Here is a 26483-nt window from a genome sequence, read left to right as displayed (position 1 = left end):
ATTGCCAGGCTCATTCATTTACTATTGCCTCTGGTTGCTTTTGCACTACCACAGCATTGTTGAGTGGTTGTGACAGATAACATACTGTATGGCCAGCAAGACTGAATTATTTACTATCTGGCTTTTTACAGAAGTTTGCCTAACCTGCTTCAGAGTTTGTTTTTGTGTTGGTTTCCTAGTGGGGAACTGTCCCATTCCTGTTGATCTGAAAAGGTCTTTCTTTTGCCTTTCTTAATTCTAGATGGGTATTTTTATTGGGTATAGAATTCTAGGTTTGAAGTTACTTTCCTTCAGCATGTACATTCCATCTTTCTGCTGCCTTTTACCTTCCATTGCTCCTATGAAGTCTGTCACTCCTTTGCAGCTTGAAAATTTTGTTCTTTTTGCTCTGGGTTTCCGGCAATTTTATTATGATGTATCTGGGTGTGGATTGATTTTTTGCTGCTTTCAGGATTCATTCAGCTTTTAAAGATTTATTTTGAGAGAGTGAGTGCATGGGGGGGGGGCAGTAGGAGGAGAAGAGGAGAGAGAATCCCAAGCAGACTCCCCACTGAGTGAAGAGGCTGATGTAGGCCTCAATCCCAGGACCCCGAGATCATGACCTGAGCCAAAATCAAGAGTCAGCCAGTCGACTGACTGAGCCACCCAAGTGCCCCTTGTGCCCCTCTTTACTCTGCATTTTCTACCTTGTCTTGCCAAGCTGCCTTCTTGATTTTTTTTTTTGACAAATTTTATAGTTCACTAGTCTTTCATCTGTATCTAGTCTGCTGTTAAATCCGTCAATTGAATTATTTATTTTTTCAGTTCTAGAATTTTTATTGGGTTCTTTTTCAAGTCTACTGCATCATTTTTTAATAGTTTCTGGTTCCCTGTTAAAATTTCTAAGCCTGGCTATTCTTTGACCCTAGTGAACATAATTGTTTTGCAATCCAAGTTTGCTAAATCCAATTATCTGAACTTTTTTGAAGTTTTGTTTCTGTTGTCTGTTGCTTCTCCTAGTTTTCAGTTATGGAGTCTTGTTTTCTTGTGTGTCTAGTTATCTTTATATGTTGAAATGTATTTGAAAAAATACTATATGTCTAAGTAGGATATAATGCTATATTCCTCCAGAGATTTCTATTTTTGTCTAATAGGAAACGGAAGACCTTACTAGTCAAGGACCACCATAAGGTTCAAGGCCTCAATTCCTCTTGACCACCAAAATGACAAAACTCTGGGCTGAAATCCTGGCAAGGACTTTTTACTTACAGCTCCTCTTGAGGGTGAACTTCAGGGTTCTAGATTCAAGTGGATGCAGACTTTTTAGAGTGCCTACCTTGGTGGGCCCTACAATTTGCATTTTGCATTCCTAACCCTACAAACCCACCAAAAGTGTAGCTCAGTTTCAATACAAAGCTATTACTACACAACTGGCAAGTGCCCTGAAGCCTATACATACGTGCCTTTATGTGCTACATTTACAAGGGATAAGCAAGTGGTTCAAGGAAAACATACAAGACATAAGAGGTCTGGACTAGAGTATTAGAGAGATCCAGGGGATTCTAAGGAGGTAGAATCTAATTAATTCAGTGATAATTTAACTGAGGGTATGATGGAGGTAGCAGTCAAGAATGACTCTGTTTTCTGGTTTGAGCGATGGAGTACAAGTGTCAATACCAGAGGAGATTTATAGGGGGAGATGAGGAGTCCATTTTGGATGCTTTGAATTTGAGATGCCTTTGAATCATCTAAGTGGTCGTGTCTCTGAAGCAGCTGGACAGAGGTCTACAGGAGGGCTTGGACTGGAGTTAGCCTGTTGCTAACTGAAGCCTGGGAAGTAGAGGTGATCTCACCCAGGGAAAGCATATCAAGTGTGAGGTAACGACCTAGATTTGAACCCAAAGAATGTCAACATATTAGGGATATGCAGGAGAGTAAACTGAAGACAAATGGCTAGAGCAAGAGAAGAAAACAAGGATGTGATGTCATCAAAGTCAAGAGAAAAGAATGGCCAGTAGGGTCAAACACCTCCTAGAGGGGCACCTGACTGGCTCAGTAAGTAGAGCATCAGATACTTGATGTCGGGGTCATGAGTTCAAGACCTACACTGGGGGTAGAGTTTACTTTAAAAAAAAAAAAAAAAAAGTGCTCCCTAGAGATCAAGCAAGGTAAAGAATGATCCACTGAGTTTAGTGACCCGAAGGTCATTTGTAACCTTGCAAAGGAGTTCTGGTAGAGTGGAGGGTCAGAAACCAGACTAGAGTGGATTGAGGATGATTAGGCAGTGAAAAATGCAGAAAATAATGCAACAACAGGGATTATTAATCTCAAAATCAGTATGGTGAGCAAAAGAAGCCTACTAAGAATGCATACTATAGGACTGCATTTGGATGAAATTCCTGAGCACGCCAAACTAATTTATGCTGACAGCAAGCAGGTCTGGGACCTGGTGTGGGGAAGGGGGATTGACTGCAGAGGGGCCCAGGGCAACTTTTGGGACTGCTGGAAATGATCTATAGCTTTAATGGGGTAGTTATTACACAGAAGTATGCATATGTCATTATTCATTGACCTGCACACTTAAAATGGGTATATTTATTATACATAAATTATACGTCACTACAGCCTACTTCATGTTTTAAAATGTAGAAAATGAGGGGTGCCTGGCTGGCTCAGTCAGAGAAGCACTCGACTCTTGATCTCGGGGTTGTGAGTTCGAGCCCCATGTTGAGTGTAGAGATTACTTAAAAAAAACCTAAAAATATTTTTAAAATGTAGAAAATGAGTATAATTCATAAATTCATTAAATAATTCATGAAGAGGTAGTTGCTATAAAGGCATTTGTGTAAGAGGTTGAGTATTTATTTTTAAGATTGATTTATTTATTCTGAGAGAGAGTAGGGGGACAGGCAGAGGGACAGAATCCTTAAGCAGACTCCGTGCTGAACACAAAGCCCAGGGTGGGGTTCCATCTCATGATTCATGAGATTGTGACCTGAGCTGAAACCAAGAGTCAGACACTTACCTGACTGAGCCACCCAGGCGCCCCTATTTTTTTATTTAAAAGATTTATTCCACAGGGGCGCCTGGGTGGCTCAATGGATTAAGCTTCTGCCTTCCGCTCAGGTCATGATCCTGGAGTCCCAGGACTGAGCCCCACTTCAGGCTCTGCGCTCAGCGGGAGCCTGCTTCTCCCTCTCCCTCTGCCCCTCCCATTCATTCTCTCCCTCTCTCAAATAAATAAAATCTTAAAAAAAAAAAAAAAAAGATTACAGAGAGAGAACATGATGGGGAAGGGCAGAGGATGAAGGAGAGAGAAACTCAAGCAGCCTCTGCTCTGAGCATGAGGGACCCAGGCGCCCTGTGATTGTTTTTAGGTGGAAGAGCCTTGAGCATGTTTAAATGCTACTATAATTGAGAGGAAGCAGTTAAAATCAAAGGAGAGAGGGTAAAACAGACAGCAAATGAAGGAATGTGATAAAGTATGTACCACATCAAAAACTAGTAGGGGCACCTGGGTAGTTCAGTTGGTTGGGCATCCGACTCTTGATTTTGGCTGTCTCAGGCCCCATGTCCAGCTCCACTGGGTGTGAAGCCTGCTTGAGATTCTCTCTCTCCCACCTCCCCTTTCTCCCCGCTCATGTGTGCTCTCTCTTAAATGGATAGATTAAAAAAAAAAAAAAAAGACTATAGTAAGTTAACACAGTGCCAAAACCTCAGTTCTCAGAACTTACCAGTATAGAAAGTTTATCTTTAATAGTTTATGTTCCAAAATCATTTCCTTCTATATCTAAAACTGAGTTCAGCTAATTCTTTTGGTGAGTCCATTAGTAAGAGCCACAGGTTTGAATATATATGAATAGAAATGGTCTGAGCAAATTATTTCAACTGTGAAAAAAACAAAAAACCTGTCTATAATCCAGAAGACAAGTGGCAATAGGGTTTAAGAGAAGGGTTCAGGATAAAAGAATGAGAGTGTGGCAAAATGATTAAAACAATAAGATTTTCTTTTTGTCAGGCATTCATTATTTACTGTGCAAGTATTTTATGTATTTATTACAGCCACCTTGTTGGCATTCCCATTTTACAGAAGAGGGAATAAGCTCAGGTCAACTAACCTGCCCAAGATAACACAGCTGGTAAATTATAAAAGTGGATTAAAATCTAGGTCTCTATCACTTCAAACCCATAATAAATGTCTTACTCTGGTTAGGCAATTCTTCCTCAGATCTTTATTATATATACAATATTGTAACAACAAAGGAAATCAAAACATTAACCTACCCTAATCCTTTTGCTTTCTTCATTTTACCAAAGTAAAACATCTTCAGATAATAATGCCCATGAAATAAAGCAAGGGAAAAAATGTTAAGTATTTCTATTTCTTTGATACATTAATTAAATAAATGCTTGTTTGGCCTCTTAATACTATTGTTTTCATGTTAATCTCTTAGATGGTGTTTTGAACGACTTTATGACTAGACCCTTCTGGTTTGCAGGCCTCCTCGTGAGTAGTACTCACTGAGCCACGTATTCAAAATATTGAATAATGCTATGTATAAAGTCACTGTGGAATGTGCTTTGGAGACTACAAAGATGAATGAGACACGGTCCTTACTCTTCAGGAGCTTGCAGTCCGGGGAAAAAGAAGTTGTAAGCCACGCCTACGAGAAACTTAGCTAGAGCACAAAGTGGGCAGGTATTTGCTGGTAGTTCACAGAATAATTTCTCTTTGAGGATGTTAGAAGCAAAGAGACCACTGAGGAGAGTAGTTTAATAGTTCAGCCAAAAGATGATCAGTGCTTGAACTAGAAGAGAGGCAATGAAGACTGAGAGGGGGAAAAGGATATTAGAGCCATTGCAGAAGCAGAAATTGCTGATTAGATATGCAGAGTAAGGAGAGAGGAATACAGAATGAAGTCAAAGTTTACTTGGTCAGCCAAGTGCATGGTGGAGCCTTTCACGCTGATAGACAATTCTAGAGGAAGAGCAATTTGAGATTAGAAGGCAGAGTCAGTACGCTCATTCCACCTCCCCCACCCTCTCCCTGGACTTTGTCCCTGCGGCCTGCAGTTGAGTGGGGGCCATAGTCCTATACCTAAGGGTCGATTCTGTCACCCTGTGCAGATAATAGCCCGCAAATGGTGCTAGCCCCTTGGAGCTTCCCAACTTGCTGACTGTAATTCAGCCTACATCTTTCTATACCCCTTCATTAACTCTCCTCAGTAACCCTATTTGTTACTGCTTTCTTTTGGGACCTCAAACACATCATATTTGTGTATTTATAAATAGAGTGTGTATATATAAAAAATTGTATGCTTGTATATAGGAAATAGCTGGAAAGACCCACACCAAACCGTTAGCAACAGTTACCACCTGGTAATGGGGATGTAATAGGGGAGGGACAAGGGTAAAGAAAAAAGACACCTTTTATTTTATATTCTGTATCATTTGAGTTACTTAAAACAGTAAGTTTGTATACTTTTAAAATAAAAATAATAAGAGTTTTAGAAGTAGATCAAGAGCATCAATCAGCCTAATACAAGAAGTTCAGTAAATGCAATGAAAGGATGAAACCTCCGAGAAACATTCAGTCAATAAAATTACAGAGAAAAACCCTAAACTTAAACAAAAATTTAATGATAAATACATATTGAAAGAAATGATTAAATTCTTGTATGACGGCAGCATCCAAGGACTCTCTCCACTCTCATGGCTCCCAGCCCTTCCCTCCAGGCTGCTGGGGTAACTTGAGACCCACTAAGCCAGCAGACTCCTCCACTGAGCGCTCACCCTTGCCATGAAATTCCTGATGAAGGGCCACATGTTCTCGAATGCTGCGTAGGAGGCAGAGATAGGTGGCAGCTTGGAAATGAAGCTCATGTTGGGCTCTGCACAGCTTCTCGCTGGTAACCTAGAAAGTAGCAAGGTCACATACTTTATTAGCAGCCCAGCTCAGATACAGGGCCACAGAGATTTCATAAGCCTCTAGAATGAAAGTAAACTGCACAGAGGAAATATAAACATGTATATGTGTACACGAGTTACGTATGTAGAAGCACCCTGTAGCAGTTGACTGGGAAAGCTGATCTCCAATTAATTGAAGAGGAATTTTACAACACTGAAGAGTTTCATTGAGTGTCCTCAGATTTTAATACCAAAAAAGTCATTTCAACTCCCTTGTCTTGCAGATGTTTTACAAATGAGGGAACTATAAAGCCCAGAGAGGCTTCAGTGGTTGGTTACTGGCAGAGATGGGGAACTAGAATCATTACGGTCGCCTGAGGAATAAAATAGAGAACTTTCTCGCCTTCAGACAAATCAAAGTTTGCTTTTTATATTTGACTTTGGTTAATGTGGTATAGGTCTTTCACTTCAATGGAAAGTTTTGTCTGAAAAAGAACAGCTTTGTCCTCAATAGTAACAAAATGAAGGTTCTATATATAAAAGTAATAGGCACATATTCATATTACTTAATTATACTTGCTTTCAATGTACTTATCTGAAAAATCCAGATTCTGATGAAGCTGGAAACTACATCCATTCAGAAGTCCCAATGACTCCAAACCTTGTTTTCTCTTCATCATAATTTCCAGATTTAGTACACTGTCCTTTACTTGACTAGTTTTGTGTTCTGAGGTTGTGAGCAGACAGCAGGAAAGGTGAAACAGATGTGTGCATGGCTTCAAGTGACTTGAGCCCTGTGTATATCTAACTGCGCATTAATCTCTGGGCACCACTGCCTATGCAAACCCCTTTCTTTCATCTTTGTTTGAATATGTAGGGTTAGAGTCTGAAAACTAGAAAGTGTGGTTTAAGATCTGCAGATCACACACACACAAAGATGTGCAGATCACATATGTGAAAATGGCACTCATAAGCTGCTCCAAAAAAAGAATTCATCTGCTTTAATCATTTAACTTTTATAATTAAAAATTTATGAGCAACCAACACCAATGTCAAACATCAACAAACGGTACTATCCATGTCTATTATATAAGCCCAAATTGATAGGATTTGAAACAGGAATTCTACATTCGTGTAGGACAGGAGAATAGGGATCTTGATTCAGCCGAACCTGAAGCATGAGTCAGGAGAGAAGGGTCAACAATACATGCAGTAAATGAGTAACAAGGGACCAAAAGAGATCAAATGAAAAAGAAAACTTGGGGCACCCAGGTGGCTCAGCTGGTTAAGCATCCGACTCTTGGTTTCAGCTCAGGTCACGATCTCACAGTCCTGGGATAGAGTGCCACTCTGCTCGGAGTTTTGTCTCTCCCTCTCCCTCTGCTCCTCCTGCTCATGCCATATCTCTCTCTCTCTCTCAATTAAATAAATCTTTAAAAAAAATAGTAAAAGAAAACTGTATTTTTTTTTTAAGGAGAAAGCAGAGGTTCCTCCCTAAATGAACCCCTTCAGTTTAAGAAAAGATAAAGAAAATGGGCATAGATGGTATTGAGTTAGCGCTGAGCCAGCAGAAATAGAAAGCATTTCCCTGTAGCCTCATTTGCATTCCACAGAATAGTGTTTCTGGAATTTGTAGCATGAATTTCAAATGTATTTCCCAGGAATTTGAGAGCCATTACCAAGCCTCTCTCAAGGGCAATAATGTTGCCTCCATAAGGTACAACTATAATCATGTCACCTTAAAAATCCTAGCATGAAGGTGCCTGGGTGGCTCAGTCTTTAATGGTCTGCTTCAGCTCAGGTCATGATCCCAGGCTCCTGGGATCAAGTCCTGCATTGGGCTCCCTGCTCCATGGGAGGAATCTGCTTCTCCCTGTCCCTCTGCCCCTCCCCTGTGCTCTTTCTCTCTCTCAAATAAATAAACTCTTTTAAAAAAGAATCTTAGCATGGCCCTCCATTACATTTACTACGAAGTTAAAATTCCTGCCTACCACATCACCTACTTCACCTATCACACCCTAAGTTTTAACTATTCTCAACTGTCTGTTGTCACCTCTGGGCTTTCGTGGTGCAGCTTCTTTACCTGGACCTCATTTTCCCTAACCCCCATTTGCTTGCTAACTCCAATTTTTATTTAAAGTCCCTGCTTGGTGACTTTCCTCCTGAAATCCCACTACTCCTTTATATGAGGACCTCCTGTTGTTGCTGTATGGTTCCTCAGTTGGACTGCAAGCTTCTTAAAAGACAGGACTCATGTGCATCTTATTCATAATTTTAGTCAAGTTCCTGAAAGTCCCTAACATTTTGGCCTTTCAAATTTTTTTGAATTTTAGAGGCGACTAGGTGGTTCAGTCAGTTAGGCGTTAGACTCTTGGTTTCAGCTCAGGTCATGATCTCAGGGTCCTGGGATTGAGCCCTGTGGTGGTTCCACACTTAGCGTGGAGACTGCTTGGGAGTCTCGCTCTCTCCCTCTTCCTTTGCCCCTTACCTGCTCTCTCTCTCTCTCAAATAAATAAATCTTAAGAAAAAAGAAAATTTTGAATTTTAGCCCCATGTTGGGCATAGAGTTTACTCAATAATATATATATACATATAAATTTAAAATTTTTGAATTTTAGTTCTAAAATATTGCGCTGTAACTTCCATGGATCAAAGATTCAATAAGATGCTGGTTCTTCTTTTTCCCACATTGCTCAAAAGACAGTAAGCTTCCTACCCTACAGCCCAAAGTGACTCTCCAACGAATATTTCAGAGATTGCTTTCAACTTCCTGGGAAGCCCCATCCGGAACTCTAAAGGCAAAAATTAAATGGAAGACCCCTATTTGGGAACCTCGGTTCTAGCTATTCCTATACAAGTCCTTGCACAGGTCATTTTCCCTGAGCCTCAGCTGCTCCACTTGAAAAATAAAACAGCTTCCACCTGCTCTTGCCTAAGGGGAATATGGAGTGTGGATTTCACAAAGCAATTTCCCAAGGATGGCTTCCCATATGTTCAAATTTATCTGCTACATTAGGAAAGAATATATCTGGTCAGATATCACGTTAATGTTGTGACAGCACAATCTCATTACAGGTTTCTAGTTCAGCTCTACAAAGCACAATTTCCTTAAGTGGGGTATGAGATACAACATAAGTAAAACACAGTTCCTGCCAAGTTCTTATTATTCCTCATCTTATTACAGTTCTCTTTTCTGCCTCAAAAACTGGTTTTCAGAGTAACTACTAGAGGAAGGGCGAGGAGAATGGTGATAGATGCTGCAGCTAGTAACCCTACACTCTCCATCGAGTCCATTTCTTATTTTCCCCCATCTCCTCGACTTCACTCTTATCTTTCTCCTCGGCACCTCCAACAGACCAACCAATGAAATCCTCGGGACGTCTCCATCCCAGGGCGACTTTGCTGTCCTGCTGGTCCTTGGTTAGTTCCTGGGCTTGGGCCACAGACGAGGGCCTAGGGTCTGGATTTTTTGGCCAGAACATGGGAGGGTCAGTTACAGAAATGCAGGCGCTACGGCCCAACGCTCCCTATCCCTGCCCAAGCCCCCCCTCCCCCCGGCCCCCCGCGGTGGAAGGGGCACTGGAGCACCGGACTCGGGCTTCCGTACCCGATGTGCACGGAAAGCCTTCACGAGGTACCGATAGGCCGCGGTGTCGCGATAGGGTCGGCCCGTGGCCTCGTTCATATAGCGCAATTCCCGTAGAAGGCCTCGTAAAGTGCGCGCCGGGGACCCTAGGGCCGCCATTTTCCCGTCTTCGGAGCGTGGTGCCCAATGGCGCCCTACGCCACTCTAACTCCCTGCCCCGCCCCCCGCCTAGCAGCTAAATGGTACGGTCGCACCCAGGCTGCCGGATCCCCCCCTCATCGAACGCAGAGTAGTGGAATATCTCACTTCCCTTCTCCGCGGGGCCTTACTAATCAAACGCCGAACGGCGCCCTAAGGAGTTAAGAGAGAAGCAAACGAAAGCCGAGTGTAACTAACTCACCAGGTCTTTAAAGTCTGAGGAAAGACTGGGCTAGGGGAAAGCTTCTCTGGTGCCTGCGTCATTTAAAACGTCATTAGCTGGCCGCTGAGTCTCGAGAATAAGTACGCCTGGTGGGAGTGGGTGTTGATATGAAACAGAAAATGAAAGATACGTTTTGGTATCTAGAGGGGATAGCAAAATTCAAAGTGCTGATTTCCCAGAAATCTTACGACACTACGACTCAGAAGGAGGACATGGCGTATTCTTATTCTCTCAAACTGTAGCCCACCACCTAGAAAAACCACACATATACTTACCATTTTTAAAAAGTAAAATTTTGTTAGCGTATTTCGGTGTAGTTCTTTAAGACCGGCAAAAGTCATTTTCAGTGGAAAAAAAAAAGTTAATCACCCCAGATGGGACTCGAACCCACAATCCCTGGCTTAGGAGGCCAATGCCTTATCCATTAGGCCACTGGGGCTTCTGTGAGCGAGGCGCTCCAGCAACGTATTCAATTTTTTTTCCTCTTTGACACGTCATCACCATTTACGCTTCCTTTTAACCTATCCTGAGAAACCACACCTAGTACCAATATGAGGAGTGAGGCATGCTGGGAGTTGTAGTTCAGAGAACAAGAGTCCCTGCTCCAGCTCCAAAGGCTTTACCCTCGAAACAGCACCGATGCGCCGGACGGAGAACGGGCGCGCGCACGGTTTTGCGTACGCGTTTGCCTGCCCGGTAGCCCCCGCGCCTGCGCAAAAGTGAGCATGCGATGTCGCGGAGCGGAGCGCGCTGGGTACACTGGCCGAATCTCGGAGACTCGCCCTCTGAGCTTCTGCAGCGTCGGCTTTTTACCGGAAATAGCCGGCCCCTTCCGGTGTTGCGGCTTCCCGGATTTAGCTTGCCTCCAGCTGGCCGTTAGGTGGCGTCTGCATCGGTCACTTTCTGTTTCCGGTTGAAGCCCTGAGGCCATTTCCGCAGAGCCATTGGCGAGTTAGGGTTGTGTCCGTTATGTTCTGAATTGGCGGGTCGGAGATAAACGTGAGATAGCGGGAATTTATTAATTCGCTAGGAATTAGGTAATTAGAAATAATTGGAAGGTCTTTTTCTGGTTCTGTTCCTAATTGTGCAACTTGGACAAGTCACTTCTGAGTATCAGCGACCTTAAGTCCTCGTTTAAAATCTCGCGGTGGCTCCCCCTTGCCCCTGGGACTACTGGACCCTTGCCTGGATCGTAACCGTCATCTTTCTCTCTTCGTTTATTCACACCCTCTGCGCCGGGTGTCCCGACTTCTCTCATTGTCTTCTCCACTCCTCTGTTCTTCCTTCTGCCTGAGGTTTAACCATTTTGCGTTAATATTCCTATATACCGTTTGGGCTTCCATTTGGAAAGTCTAGGTCAAGCACTGCTCTAGGTCTTTGTGGGCAATATGGTAAAGTTAAAATGATTCATTTCACCTCTGAGCACTAATCTCTAGATTACATGTTAATCTTACCTTGTACAAGTAGGTTACCTGTGTCTCCATTCCATCATCTTCCCCATGAGCCAGGATACAACTGCTCAGCCTCCTGAAGTCCCACTTTTTTTTTCCCTTTTCAAAGATTTTATTCATTCATTTGAGAGAGAGTGTGGAGGGAAGGGGCAGAGGAAGAGGGAGAAGCAGGCTCTCTGCTGTGCATGGAGCCCGATGGGGGCTCAGCTAGATGGGGGGCTGGATCCCAGGACCCTGAGAGCCTGACCCAAGCCAAAGGCAGATGCTCAACCGACTGAGCCACCCAGGCACCCCTGAATTCCCATTTATACAGCTCCCTCCTCCTGGGTCCCTGTCAGGGTCCACCAGCTCTAGCTGTGGCCAACTTGGAGGTAATGGTTCATAGTCTGGGTGGAATCCTGATACCCAAAATCAACATTAGAGGAAGCCAGACTAGAATGACTTAATGTGAATGAATTAATCTCTCCCTGTGACATTCATAAAAGATGTATCAACCTATAATTCACAGGTATCTGATTTTAAAAGACACGTTCTGCAGTAGGGGTTGGGGAGAATGTTATCAGTTATTCTCTTCTTAATATTTTTAATGAGAAAACCACAGGCTGAAAATGGCCTCACTTAGGTTAAGGCCCCAAGTCAGTAAACCAAGAATTAACACCTAACCTGACCGCAGTTATAAGCCCCCAGAAATGGAACCTATAACCAGTCAGTATGGAAATTTCCTGGTCCGCACTAGGAAATTGACTGATAGACTCCTTCTCTTCCCCTTAGAAAGGCGGCATTGCTTAAAACAATGGATTCTTAGCTAATAATTTCCTTTTTTCAACCATTTCTATCTTTAAAAAGCCTTTCCTTTTTTGTAGCCCTTTGGAGCTCCCCTATACTTGCTGGATGGGATGCTACCTGATTCACGACTTGATTAATAAAGCCAATTAGATCTTTCAAATTTAGTCAGCTGAATTTTTGTTATTTAACAATATAAATTTGTTTAGCTTTCTAAGATGTAGCAAATTTAAGCCAGCTCTGAGGAAGTGGGAGAATATTGGAAATAGCTCTTCGATAACTTGATACATTGTGGTACAGAGTAATAAGTAATTCTGAATTCCTTTTTACTGAATGGCCAAGAGACTTTTTTCTTCTGCTCTAAGCCATTCTTATACTAAGAAAGAGTAAATAATCACAAAATGGTTAGCTATGTGTAGCCACTAGCCTCCAAAGATGGCCTTTTAGCAGTCTTTTTATACATACATATGTTGCTCTTTACATCAGAGGTGAAGCTCATTTCCCCTCCCACCCACCCTTCTCCCTCTTGAATCTGAGCTGACCTTGTGACTAGCTTTGACCAATAGAGTACAGCAGAAGTGACATTCTAGGCCGTCTAAGACCAGGCCTTAAAACTGGCAACTTTCACTTCCTGTGTTTTATTTAGCTACCATGCTGTGAAATCCCTGAGGCCTACGGAGGAGTAATGAGATGGCTCCAAGTGAGCTCTTCACTGACAGCACCAATTGCCAACCTTGTGAGTAAACCATCTTGAATGTCCCAATTCAGTGGCACTCCCAGATGACCACAGTCTGCCAACATCAGATGGAGCAGAGAATTGCCCAGCTAAACCCAGTTAACGCAAAGAATCATTAAAGATGATAAAGTGCCTATTGTTTGGGAATAATCCCACTAAGTTTTGGAATTACTCTGCAACAACAAAACAGTCTGAAAAAGTTCATAGAGACAATTTAACCAAATTTCTCAATTTTGGAGTTTTAGAAAATCTTTAGGTTCCTAGTTGAAGGGCTACAAACTCAAAACCCTACAGGAGAGACCAGGCAGGTAATACAAGAGTAAATCCAGCCAGGTGGGTTCCTCCCTCCTGCAAAGGAGCTAGACACTTTTCGGCTCAATCTCATTGTTGCAAAGTAGGAATGTGGTCCCAGTGTTGCCAGAGCTGCTGACTTTTCAATAATTGTAAATCCAGCATTTTTATGAAATGCCCTAACTTTTAAATGTTAGCAATCAAGTTAAAAACAGTTTATCAAACAAAACCCTTCTGTTATATAACCTAGGATTGCAAGTGTGTGAATGATGATGTCCCAGAGCACTTTACAGGCAATGTCTCACTTGACCTTCACCACAATCCTATGAGGTAGTACTTTGATTTTACCCACTTACAAATGTGGGAACAATCTCAGAATAGTTTCATGGTTTAGTCAACATGATTAATTGGTCTGTGGAAAGCTGGTATTTGGCTCCAGGCAATCTGACTCCAAAGCATATTTTTAAAAATATTTTTTTTAAGTTATAGCAGAAAATGGATCCTTATTAAAAAGATGCTGGGTAATTTTCAGAGTTTCCTGGAAAGGCCAGAGACCAGACTTAGAAGCTATACAGAAGAAGATCTCACCCAGAATCCCGTTCCAGTTCCGATCCAGTGAAAACACCACCAGGCACGAGTGCTAACAGTTTGCAAGGTCCACACAATGCCAGCAGACAGGAACTGGGTGCCAGCACACCAGAGCTGCTGCCCCAGGAAACTGGCTACAGCCAGTGGTTTTTCTGCTTTTACTTGGGCCACAATGGATTACATCTTTACCTAGAGCCACATTCTGGGGTGAGGACTTCTCATTAGCATGGCCTGGGTCATGTTCCTATGTTTTGGTCAAGGGTGGCTCAAAAGCAACGATTTGATCACCCAGTGAATTTTTATTGAACATCTGCCATGAGTCAAGCACTCTTCTAGATGCTAGGGAAGCAAAAGCAAGCAGAATATGTAAAACTTCTATACTCACGAAGTTTCCATTCTAGAAAGACGGACAAGAATCAAATCAAACATCAAATTTATCAACTGGTGGTGAGTGCTATGGAGAAAAGTAAAGCTGAGGGCAGCGGATTGCAACATGCTGCTTAGTAATGCGTTTGGGGATGTCCTTACTGATTTGGTGACATTTGAGCAGAGACTCAGCTGATGTGAGGGATCCAGCATCTTGAGCATGTGTGTGTGCCCGTGTCAGGGTGGGACAGTGCCTGTACTTTTAAGTAGAGACCCAGCCTCCATTCCCCAACCATTGTGAGGCCACCATTCTGTCCTTCAGGCTTTGTGAGGGAAGAGGAGGAGTTCTGGGACAAGTTTTCTATGCCCAGTGAAACTGTGGGAACAGACCCAGAGGCTTCAGTCTTAACTCTGCAACTACAGCAGTGACTTGGCTACCTGGCCAGTCCTATGGGAACCTGGGGGAATTTTTGGTGGGAAAGAGCCAGGACTAATGAAAGAGGGCGTAGCTGAGAGAATATACATGTGTAGGCACTTGTTTCCATCAGTTGTGATACTGTAGATGTGTGTCTGAGAGCAGTGATTTCTCATTTTTTAATGAGGGTAATTTTATTATTTACTTATTTACACTCTACACCCAACCTGGGGCTTGAACTCAGTGACTGAGCCAGCCAGGTCAAAAAATCTAAACTTCTTTGATCGTGTATCCACCACAGTAAAAATCTTGTGCCTCCCCTGTGTTTCTATTTATTTTTAAACTATATACGTGTACTACTGAATCAGTGTAGTGCATACATTAAAAATATGCACAAAATAGAATTAAAAGGGTGTTTTTAAAAATGAAATTACAATATTTGGAAAATATTTTTATTTTATTTATTAACCGTAAAAAAGTCCTAATTTGTCTCAGTAAAGAAAGATTATTGTTTATTTTATTGAAAACAATGTAATTCCATATGTTTCAGTATTTTGAAAATGTTGGTTTAACACATTATTTTGGGCAACAGAATCACATAGTGATAAATATTTCTAAAGGCCGATTTTCAAATTTCTCTCGTCATAGCATGAATTTCTTTTACAAAGGCAGTTAATGCCTCATTTGTAGCTTTAAGAAATTACTTTTAACTTAAACGGACCCATTAAGCATGTTCATTTCTTTCACAATACCAGCTAGGTAGGCACTGTGACCATCAGGGGTCAGTCAGCAAAAGAGAACCCACTGCAGGCCTTCCAAGCAAACAGGGCATTGAGATGCTTCGGGCACATTTAGAAGGACTGCAGGAGTTTAGGGAAGTTGCCAGCAAGGTTCAGCAGTTCTAAGCAGTTACTAGGAGGTTGGGGCTGTCACCCAAGTCAGAAAAATGCAGGGACCCCCCACTGCTGATCAGAGCTGCGCCGAGTACCAAAGTGGGGGCTCAAAGATCACCTAGAGGCTAGGGCAGAACTTGAAGTCTACCATGACCTACCCATTTTGCTAGGTGCTGCCAGAGAAAAAAATACCACTTTGTCCTCCCACCTACAAAATCTCACATGCATACACTGGCAGAAAGGCAGAGGAGTTTGGGAGCTGTAGTTTCCATAATTCCGGTCTCCGTAACTGGGAGAGAGAGTAACCCAGCCAGCCATGGGAATGGACGCTGGCTAACAGAAAACAGACTGTGGGCCTCACAGCAGCATCCTCCTGGCAGCCTCTCGTCATCCCAGAACAGAAGAGCAATTAAGAAACACCTGCCTCTTTTGTAAAAGAAGAACAGCAATTAATTTTTAAGTTTGACAACTCTTGTAAATACTTTCCAACACGATAATCACTCAGTCTCTTGGCGGTCTATAGGATTTTCATGGCTACTTTGCATTACATAGTAGTTTCTTCTAATGAAAGGTATTACTTGTAATTATATTAATGTAACCAGTAACATCCTGTGGCATATAAACTACAGTACATGATAATACTCAGAAGTAAGTGTGACTATTAACAAGCAGGCTGACGTGCTAGGTGCAGGCAGAAGGCAGCACTTGATTCCTCTCCCCACCGAGGCTCGAGAACCTCCTAGCTGAATTCTTCCTCTCCAGCATGAGATTGTGGGTGGTTCACACAGCTATTCCAAGAGATAACAGGACGATTAGCCTTTTTTCTTTGGTTTTAAAAAAAGTCCAGTCCATATAACATTAAAACTCCAAACTTCACCCCAGTAGAACTCCGTGTTGTTGGCTGAGACTGCCGTAGGCTGAAAAATGAGCAGGGAGAGGTGGAGGACACGGCCAACCTCTCCGGCTGCCTGATCTGCTCTTCGCTCCTCAGATGCAGCCTGTTTGTGGAACACGCTAGACCTGTCAGGTATAAAGAGAAAGCGACTTTATGTTCTCAGAGTGCCCCTACAAACCTGCCCTGCTGCTTTGTTTTTCCTTCTGCCTCGATGAAAGTGCTGGCTTTTCCAGTCTCTGTAAAGTAACAAACAGGTTGAAGAGTTCTCCTCCTTCTCATCATTTCAGAAATAGTCTCTTTTCCTGGGTGTTGACAAGTGTCATCCGGTCATTTATTGAAACTTCACATGTCAGTTACTTTTAAACTTCTCCCCTTCCCCAGCCTGGCAGTCTGAGGGAGAAGGGGGGTCACGGTCAGTGTCATTCTGACCTCTCACACACTATCTCTTCCCAGTGGCTGCTGTTCTGGGCCTTGTTCTCCTTCCTCGAGCGGCAGACGTGTCACCTGGTGCTAGTGTCCTCTGGGAGGAGCAGATTCCAGGGTTGCTTTCCGGACACGTGCTTTCTCACGGGTTCTCCAGACTCTGTCCATCCCTGGGGATCTCTTGCCAGAAGTTCCCCTGCAGGCCACGCCTTCTCTGGTTCCTTAGGATTCCTACCCCAGCCTCCCCACCGCTGCTGGTGTCATCTCATCCCTCCAGGGGTTCCCTTCAGCCGGGTTCCTCCTTAAAATGACCACACCTCACTCCCTTTCTTGAAAACCATATCGGGCGTGCAAGCCATTGCGAATGCAGCCGTCTCTCCTCTTCTGCCTTCTCAAGGAGCTAGCCACCCGACAGTTTGAAGAGCTGTTCAGGGTTGAAGAGTTTAGGTTTTTAGGAGTGAGTCAGACACCGGTCGCCGTGTCCCTCAAACTCCACGGGATGTGTCAAGCTCTTCCAAGGGTCCACTTGAAGTGCCCCCTCATTTGGCATGAGGCAAAGAGGAAGCACCCCCACCCTCTCCTTCTTGGGGAGAAGGGAAACATCCAGCATACTGACAACTACTTCCAAAGAAACCCTCTCACATTCTCTTACATCGCCTGGGGCGGATGCCGAGCTAAGCCTTGCCAGTGTGGAGCTAATGCTTCCCAGGATCCATCTCCCGATCTCTTAGCACGGGCCGCACGGGTGATCTAGCTCCTCCTCCCTTTAGAGTGTGGACACACTCGGTGCCTATTGTTTTGTCCTCAGCCTTTGGGGTTTCTGGTGAAACTGACACAGAAAGAGTCCTATTTTAGTACATGAAATTACCATTGTCAACCCCTCCTCATGGAACTCCTGTCCTTGCACCAGGACACAGGATGCACTGCGGGCGACACGCGGTAGTCTGACCTACGAACCGGACTGCGAATGGACAGTTAATATGGAATTCAGTAATAAATAGCATATACATTATAATTTTATATTAAACATTGATATGTACATATTATATATTTACATATGGATATCAACTGTTTTATACAACATATATATAGGACTTTTGTTTTTGACATTATGAAAGATTAGATGTGCAGAGAAGTCTCTCAATATAAAACACTGTAATCACTGGGTGAGATTTTAACAAACACACAAAAAAACACTTTTTCAAAGCGTGACAGAGCTGACAGTAAAGAAGCTAGAATAACCAGAGGTGACAAAGGAGTTGGAATAGGAAAGTGAGCACTGACAGCAGCATTTGCCCTGAAGAGATCTGTCTATCCCTGGTGGCCTAGAGTCTGGATTTCAGTTTGCCGTAGGCCATCAAAAGGAAGGAAAGCCTCATACTAGCATGGGGGGGAGGTCAGATCAAAAACTCTTACAAAACTGGGGCACCAGGGTAGCTCAGTCAGTTAAGCTTTCGACTCAGGTCATGATCCCAGGACACCACTTCCGAGTCCCTGCTCAGCGGGGAGCTTGCCCCTCCCCTGGCCCCTTCCCCTGCTCCTGCTCTCTCTCTCTCAAATAAATAAAATCTTTTTTTAAAAAAAGAATTATTAAAAAACTCTTACAAAATGATGGAACCCCCAAAATTGACCTCACTGGTGGGAATGAAAAAATTATCCCAGACCTCACTAAGAAGAGACTTTCCCGTTCTTGTTTTTTTTTAAGAGTTCATTTTTTAAGTAATCTCTACACCCACCCAACATGGGGCTCAAACTCACAACCCTGAGATTGAGAGTCACATGCTCTACTGACTGAACCAGCCAGGATCCGTGAGACCTTTCTGTTTTAATCTCAGCTCAGGGTGGGATAGCAGGATGGAGAACCTTCTGTAAGAGTTCCTAACCACCAGCAATAACCAGTCACATGCATTTGTGGTTGAAATTCATCCTGCCGCTGAGGCCCTGAAACCCTTAAGCTAACATTTAGTTTGACGTTGTCCTGGGTTGGTAATGTTCCTAGGAGCGTGGAAAAAGTGAACTCAAAAACTCTTTAGAGGGACATACTTTAAATGTAGACCTCAAAGAACGCCCATAGCTGAAGTTACAAAGTTTAGAGATATATAATAAAAAATCACCGAACATACAGAAATAAGCCACTGTGAGCAAGTCGGCAGAAAACAATAACCACAAGACTGGACCTATAGTTTGGGTCAAGTTCTGACTCTGGTGCCTGGGACTTAGCTCTGGGAAATGCCCTTTGAGGCTCCCAACCCAGTTCTTAAAAGCACATGCCAGGGCCCCACATTGGCCTCTCCCCTTAGGATACATCCCCAGCTAAGAAAGCTGTTTATAAACCCTGGAAAAAACAAGCTCACAAGTGAAAATAATCAGCTATTTGAGGAGTGGAGTCACACCAAAAGAGACAATAACTGGAACAAACTGTACTAGTCAAACCAGAAGAGAACAAGACAAATCAAGAACTTAAAATAAGCATAATAAAGATCCTTCCCGAGATAGGAGGACGATAATCACAAATAAGCAGCTATAAAGAATCGAATGGAAATACTGGGTATGATATATGTAATAGTGAATAAACCCCACAGATTGGATAAAAACAAGAATGGCTACATAGCTGAAAAATGAATAATGATCCAGATCAGCTCAAGGAATTCTCCCAGAAGGTACTGGAAAGAGATGGAGAATATGAAAGAACATTTAAGAGATGATGATGACGATGATGATGATGATGATGATAATAATGTAAATATCTCTACAATATGTGTCCCAGAAAGAGAAAACGGATTTAGGAAAGAGAATAGTTACAGAAATCATAAGAACTTTCAAAAATTAAAGATAAAAAAGATTCCAATACATAGGTCTCATGGAGCACCAAACAGAATAAATATAGCAAAACAAAACTCTGACACATTAGAGTGAAATTGAAGAACATCAAAGACAAAAACAAAATTCTAGAAGCTAGAGAGAAGGAGCAGATAGCCCACAAAAGAGTAAGAATTAGACTGACATTCGTTTTTTTTAACAAACACTGGAGACGAAAAAGCAATCAAGTCATATTTTCTAAGTGATGAAGGAAAATAACTTAGAATATTATATCCAGCTAAACTGTTCTATAAATGTGAGGATGCAAAAATGGTAAGTTCAGACATGCAAGGCCTTAGAAAGGTCACAACACAAAGTCTCTTTGGAAACTCTCCTTGAGGAAGTACTTTTATACTTAATATACTTAGCTATCTACTATAATTATACGAATATACTAAGTACTCAATAAGCACATGAAAAGATACTCAACACCATGAGGCATTAGGGAAATGCAAATCAAAAGGAGGAGTACCACTTTATACGTACTGCAATAGCTATCATCAGAAAATGGAAAATAACAAGGGTTGGCAAGGACGCAGAGAAATTTAAGCTCTTCTATATTGCTAGTAGAGATGCAAAATGTTTCAGCTACCATGGGAAACAGTTTTGTGATTCCTCAAAAAGTTAAACAGAGAGTTTCCACATGACCCAGCAGAGTTCCACACCTAGGTACATACCCAAAGAAGTGAAAACATACATCCACACAAAAACTTGTACAGTAGTCCCCCTTATCCGCAATTTCAGTTACCCATGGTCAGCCATGGTCTGGAAGCAGATGATCGCCCTTCTGACATCGTCAGAGGGTGGGTAGTAGCCTAATGCTACATGATAATGCCTATGTCATTCACCTCACTTCATCTCATCATGTAGGCATTTTATTGTTTCATATCATCACAAGGGTGAGTACAATATAATAAGATATTTTGAGAGAAAGGGGCCACATTCACATAATTTCTATTACAGTATATTGTTATAATTGTTCTATTTTATTATTAGTTATTATTGATAATGTCTTATTGTGCTTAATTTATCAATTAACCTTTATCATTGGTATGTATGTATAGGAAAAAACATAGTGTAGATAGGGTTCAGTACTATCCACGGTTTCAGGCATCCTCTGGTGGTCTTGGAACATATACCACTTGGATAAGGGGGGACTACGGTACAAAAATGTTCATAGCAGCATTATTCGTACTATCCAAAATGTGCAAACGTCCTAGGTGTCTATCAACTTCTAAATGGATAAATAAATATGTGATATATTCATACAATGGAATATTATTCAGAATATAGATACCTGGGATATCAAACAACATTAGGACAAATCATAAAGAAAAATGAGGGACATTATATATTGGTGGAAAAAACAATAGATCAAAAAGATATAACCATAATGAACATGTATGTACCCAATAAAATTCATCGTTCCTTGAAAAATTAGTAAGACTGGAGATTGAATAAGACTGGCAAGACTGAAAAAGAAAAAGGGCGTGATGCATATAAACAAAACCAAGAATGAAAGAGGAAAACAAAGATACATCAAAGATTATAAGCATACAAAAATTATGAGTACATTTCTAAGAAATTTTCTGGAGGTGTTGATCATGTTATTGGTGTTATAGGGAGAGCACCTGATATAATCCAACTCATGCTCAACAGTCCCAGAACATTAGGAAAAGAACTTTTTAACTTCATAAAAACTATATGCCAAAAATCTAGAATAAACATCACACTTAATGGAGAAAATTGAGATAAGGAACAAAGGAACAAAGATGTCGCTTTCACCATTACTCTTTAATATAGTACTAAAGGACCAGTCTAATGCTCTAAGATAAGAATAAAGTGAAAGAATTGGGAGGGGAGATTATACTGTCATTTTTTTTTTTTAGTTTATTTATTTATTTACTTAAGCAATCTCTACACCCAATATGGGGCTCGAATTCACAACCCCGAGATCAAGATTCGTATGCTTTTCAGACTGAGCCAGCCAGGCACCCCTACTTGTCATTTTTTGTAGACTATATGATCATCTCCATTGAAAAGCTAATAAAATCCTCAAATGAGTTATTTGAGTAAGAGACTTTAGCAAACTTGTTGAACACAAACTCAGCTTTCAGAAACCAGTAGCATTCCTTGAGACCAGTAAATACTATTAGAATATAAAATGGAGAATAGCATACCGTTCATAAAAGCAACAATTGTAGAGTTCCCAGAAACCAATACATTAAAAAACCTCTATAGATAAAATTTAAAACTATAAAGTTAATAGAAGAAAGTGTAGGGGGATATCTTTGTGACCTAGGGGTAGGGAAAAATCTCCTAACAAACCCCTCAACACATACATGTAAACAAATGGATCAATCTGACTGTTAAATTTAAGATTTTCTGTTCCATAGGATCTCATCGACAAAGTTAAAAGAGAGGTTACAGATGAAAATATCAAACACATCTAAAACTGGTAAAAGATCGTTATCTACAACAAAAAGATAAAATGCAATTGAATAATGAGCAGAGATGAACAGGCAACTCGCAGAAGACTACCCATAGCCTTTCTTGTGATAGTGAGAAACTGGAGGCAATTAGGTACCTACCTCCAGGACACAGATATGTAAAATGTGGTGGGTATATACTGCGGAATACGATGAAGTGATAAGCAACACACAATTTGTCCACATAGCAACACGGACAAATCTAAGGAAAATGAGAAAAGTAGGAAACAGCAAGATCTATAGCCCCAGACCATTTGTATGAATCAAATGTGTATATGCACGAAATAACACTATTTTAGAAGTATACATGGATGGCAGGGGGCACCTATGAGATACAGGGGACTGGGGACTAAGGAAGGAGAAACTGAATTTATAATACAGTGAGGGGATGAGTTCTTGTACTGAGTGATGATGACCACGTGCTCTGAATTGAGGCCCCTGGTTAACGCATTGCGTGCATGTGAGGTACAATAACGCAGAAGTAAACTACATACAACACATTCATAGAGTTTGGAGCTGGAGTGACCATCTGGCCATGAAGAGAGAGCCTGAAGTTGTCAGAGGGCTATCTGTGAAATCTGACGCTTTGAATGCCAGCGCAGAGACAGGGCTAAATTTGACACTGAATCACTGGAGAAAGCTTCACCTACACGAGGCTTACCTCTCGACTACTCAGTTATATGAACCAAAAGATTCCCTTTACTGTTTTGTTTAACAGACTAGTTTTTAGAGAAGTTTCTCTTACTTTTTAAGCCAGGGTTTTGACATCTGCAATCAAAGAATTCTGTTTAATCCACTTCTGTACTTTAAGTATTAAAAAAAGAAAAGACTTTTTAAAAACACAATGGGCTTCACCTCTATAGTTTGGGAAATTAGGAGAGCAAGAGGAAGCATGAATTTAAGAAATGAATTTAAGAAAAAAGGCAGAAGAGAGAGAGAATAACAGCCACCATTAATTAGCTCGTATGTGCTAGGCACTATGCTAGGTGCTTTCCACATCTAGTCTCTAATTCAGCCGCGCCCCCACCATTGGGTATCATCACTGTAGAACTAAGGAAACAGGCTAAAAGGAGCTAAGCATCTTGTCTAAATTAGTGCCACAGCTTCATAGTAGGGCCTTGGGAACCCATCTGTCTGATGGCAGCCTGTTCTCCTTCATGCTACGCCACCTACTAGGAAAAAGATAGTGGGGAAATGGTAGAGGGACAGACCCAGGGACACAGAAGAGGTAAATATACAGACAGAAAAACCAAGCCACGTCAAGGCACATACTGATGGGGGAGAGCATCATTTTCGAGGTAAGGACCCTCATGACATACCAGAGGATACCGGCATCAGAGGGGGCTGTCCTTCGAAAAAGCTCATGATCTCACTTGCCATGTAATTCAACCCACGGTGCACCCAGACAGAATCAGCTCTTCTGCTTTGATTTCCAATGTTCAAAACCCTTTTAAACCAAACATTTCTCAAGAGTTTCTCAAAGCTTTACTTGGAAAAGAAGCAACATCAAAGATTCCAGACACTGACTTTCAGATCTAGTATGTCAAGTCATTATTACCTATGCCAGAATGCACTTCTGTCTGCGCGATGTGCGTCCACGGGATATTACAGTTTGCCTGGCGACAGTCATCTCAATGCTCATCAATTAAAAACAGATACAGTCAACAGTGGTGACACCACAAGCATGGAACCCTGTGAGCCGCCAAAAAGAACAAAACAGACCCCCACGTACAGATGTGGAAAAATCTCCAAGATAACTGAGGGGAAAAAAAGCCAGGTACGGTACAGCAGGGTATGTTTGCTAAATTTATGTTTAAGAGTCAGGTATATATTTATACTTATAACTGTAGAAATTGGTAGCAGTGGTTGCTCTGAGAAAAAGAAATAGGAACCATGGCTAGGAAAGACATGCTTTGCACTAAATGTATGCCCATGTACTTGGTACTTTTTTTTTCCAAGTGCAAGGATAATCTTAAAAAAAAAAAATGTTTTTTTTAAATTAAGTAGGCTCCTTGCCCAATGTGGAGCTTGAACTCATGACCCTGAGATCAAGAGTTGCATGCTCTACTGAGCCAGCCAGGTGCCCCCAAAACTCTTTATTTTAAATCAAGCAGTTCAGTGTGTCTTCCCTCCAAAACAGATCCAATTTTGGGATCTAGTAGGATCTCAGTAGAAGAAACAAGGTCTTTTCTTTTCCCTTCTCCCATTTCTTTCTCCCTTTTTTCAACCAAGGCCACCTGTTTTTTTCTTAAAAACTAACAAACAAAAAAACCGTTTCTCACGTCATCCACGTTTGTTGAAAATACTTTTAGGTGAAAGGATTGAGAAAAAGCACTCATACCACCACTCTTTCGATTTGGGAGTGTTAGGTCTTCCTGTATATTTTTCTGTGCCTACGTGCATTTACACTTGTAACTGCTCTTTCTTATTGCCTGGACATCTTGGCCATTCCTTATTTTTAAAAATTTCTATTTAATATTATTTTTATTTACTTAACCAATCCTAACATGGCATTAGGCGGTTTCAAACTTTTACATCCTTGCACAGAAATCTTTGTATAATCCATCTCCCTCTTAGAATCAACTTATAAAAACAAAGTAACTCCATCACCGACTTGTGTTGCCGCTCCGTGCACCCGTGTCCTACCAACCACTTTCCGGTCCCAGAGCTCAGGTCTGACACAATTTCCTGCCTACATGGACAGTGTAAAACTTCCTGCTCCATGTATTCTTCTATACTCCCTTGAAAAACCCCACCTTCGGGACACCTGACCTTCATTCAACTCTAGAAGATTGGTTGCATTTCTTTACCGGATTACTTGTTGGCTCTCTAAAGGTTATTATTCTGAAATCCTTAACTCCTTGAGCCAAGTATCTTCTTAGAAACTTTTCTAAAACTGCAGAATATAATAAATAGTAAAACAGAACCAGTTTGAATGATCAGAGCTAAGGCTTACTAGCATGGATTCTAAGTGACATGCCTATTATATAATTTGTTAATTGGAGTTACATGAAGAAAAAATTCCATGGTCAAATAAGCTTGGGGAAATTATAGATTTAAAAATATCTTGCTTACAGGGGCACCTGGGTGGCTTAGTTGTTTGGGCTTCGGACTAGTGACCTCAGCTCAGCTATTGATCTCAGGGTCATGAGTTCAAGCCCCGCATTGGTCTCCACGATGGGCATGGAGCCTACATTAAAAAGAAAAAAAATTTTGCTTGCAATAACACCTTTAATATGTTAATACACATTTAAAGATGGCGATAACATAGTTGAGTGCAGTCGAATAACAACAGGTATCTTTAGGGGCTATTACTTCCCAAGAACTGGCTTTGGCAAATCTGTCCTTAAAAGTTTTTTAGTAAAAGCACTTGCAGTCTATCCTCCTCCCCCATGCAGGGGGACCGTCCCTTTTAAAAGTTCTTCATCTTCGCGATAAAGCACCAAAAATACATGTAAGTAAAAGGAAAAAGAAAAAGCACTCATATAACCACTCTTTATATTTTCGGGTGTATGTCCTTTTTCGTATTTTCTATGCATATACACACATAAACCTGTAAATGACAAACTGCTCAATTTCTCTGACAAGTTGCTTTCTATCTCTTCATCCTTTCTCCCACTCCTTCTCCAGAGCTCTAAGGTCGACTTCTTTTTCTACCCTTTATCTTTTTAATACTTTTCCTAGAAGTCTTCTACAAGTAAGGATTTAAATGATCACTTCTTTTTTTTGGTCTTTATTTTTAAAAAATTTTAGAGTAATCTCTATGCCCAATGTGGGACTTGAACCCACTCCTCCAAGATCAAGAGTCACATGCTCTACCAACTGAGCCAGCCAGCTGCCCCAAGGATGGTCACTTCTGCAGATAATTCCCAAATCTGCATTTCAAGCCTTGACCCTGGTAGCATACGCACGCGCGCCCGTGCCCTATAACCCAAAGGAAGAAGCTAGTGAGCCTGTGTTCCAGGACTCCCAGGCTGGCTTCTACTAATCCCAGTGTACACCTCACACCAGCCTAGTCTCTTTCCTGCTTCTTCCTGACTCTGCTCAGACATTCCCTTTTCCTTCTTCCTAGCCAAATCCCACTATTCTGAGACCCGGCTCAAGTGCCACCCAATTGACAAAGTCTTCCCAGATCTCTCCAGTCCAATTTCTTCCCTGCTCGGAACTCATATGTCAGGCAGCAACGGACCACACCTTTGTGACAAATTTTGAACTGTTATCTTTTAACTTGTCATGAGATTGCAAAGTGTTTGTAAATACACTCAGGGTGGGGACCCTGCCCTTTACTTCTGTTTCTGATAGTGCCCAACACAGCACAATACAGACAAGATACTCAACCACTACGGGTAAGAATGAGGTATTAAAACCCAAGTTAGCCAAATAATACAACAGACACGAGAA

General features: G+C 41.8%; 1 protein-coding gene, 1 long non-coding RNA gene and 1 other non-coding gene across 3 annotated transcripts; 1 reads left to right on the top strand and 2 right to left on the bottom strand.

Moving 5' to 3' along the window:
- Positions 1-3982: 3982 nt before the first annotated feature.
- Positions 3983-9751, bottom strand: FMC1 (formation of mitochondrial complex V assembly factor 1 homolog). Its single transcript, XM_026511944.4, has 2 exons — positions 9494-9751; positions 3983-5893 (listed from the first exon to the last, which is right to left on the bottom strand). The coding sequence occupies exons 1-2, from the start codon at positions 9629-9631 to the stop codon at positions 5690-5692; spliced, it is 342 nt and encodes a 113-aa protein (XP_026367729.1). The 5' UTR covers positions 9632-9751; the 3' UTR covers positions 3983-5689.
- Positions 9752-10259: 508 nt separating this feature from the next.
- On the bottom strand, positions 10260-10332 carry TRNAR-CCU (transfer RNA arginine (anticodon CCU)). Its single transcript has one exon. It is a non-coding gene; the product is annotated as a tRNA-Arg (tRNA).
- A 430-nt stretch (positions 10333-10762) lies between these two features.
- Positions 10763-14880, top strand: LOC113264968 (uncharacterized). The gene is made up of 3 exons (XR_003319882.4): positions 10763-10930; positions 12774-12863; positions 13687-14880. It is a non-coding gene; the product is annotated as an uncharacterized LOC113264968 (long non-coding RNA).
- The last annotated feature ends 11603 nt before the right edge of the window (positions 14881-26483 follow it).

The sequence above is a fragment of the Ursus arctos genome, unplaced genomic scaffold (genome assembly GCF_023065955.2).
Source record: "Ursus arctos isolate Adak ecotype North America unplaced genomic scaffold, UrsArc2.0 scaffold_3, whole genome shotgun sequence".
Taxonomy (NCBI): domain Eukaryota; kingdom Metazoa; phylum Chordata; class Mammalia; order Carnivora; family Ursidae; genus Ursus; species Ursus arctos.
This window is presented reverse-complemented; position numbering and strand designations above follow the sequence as displayed.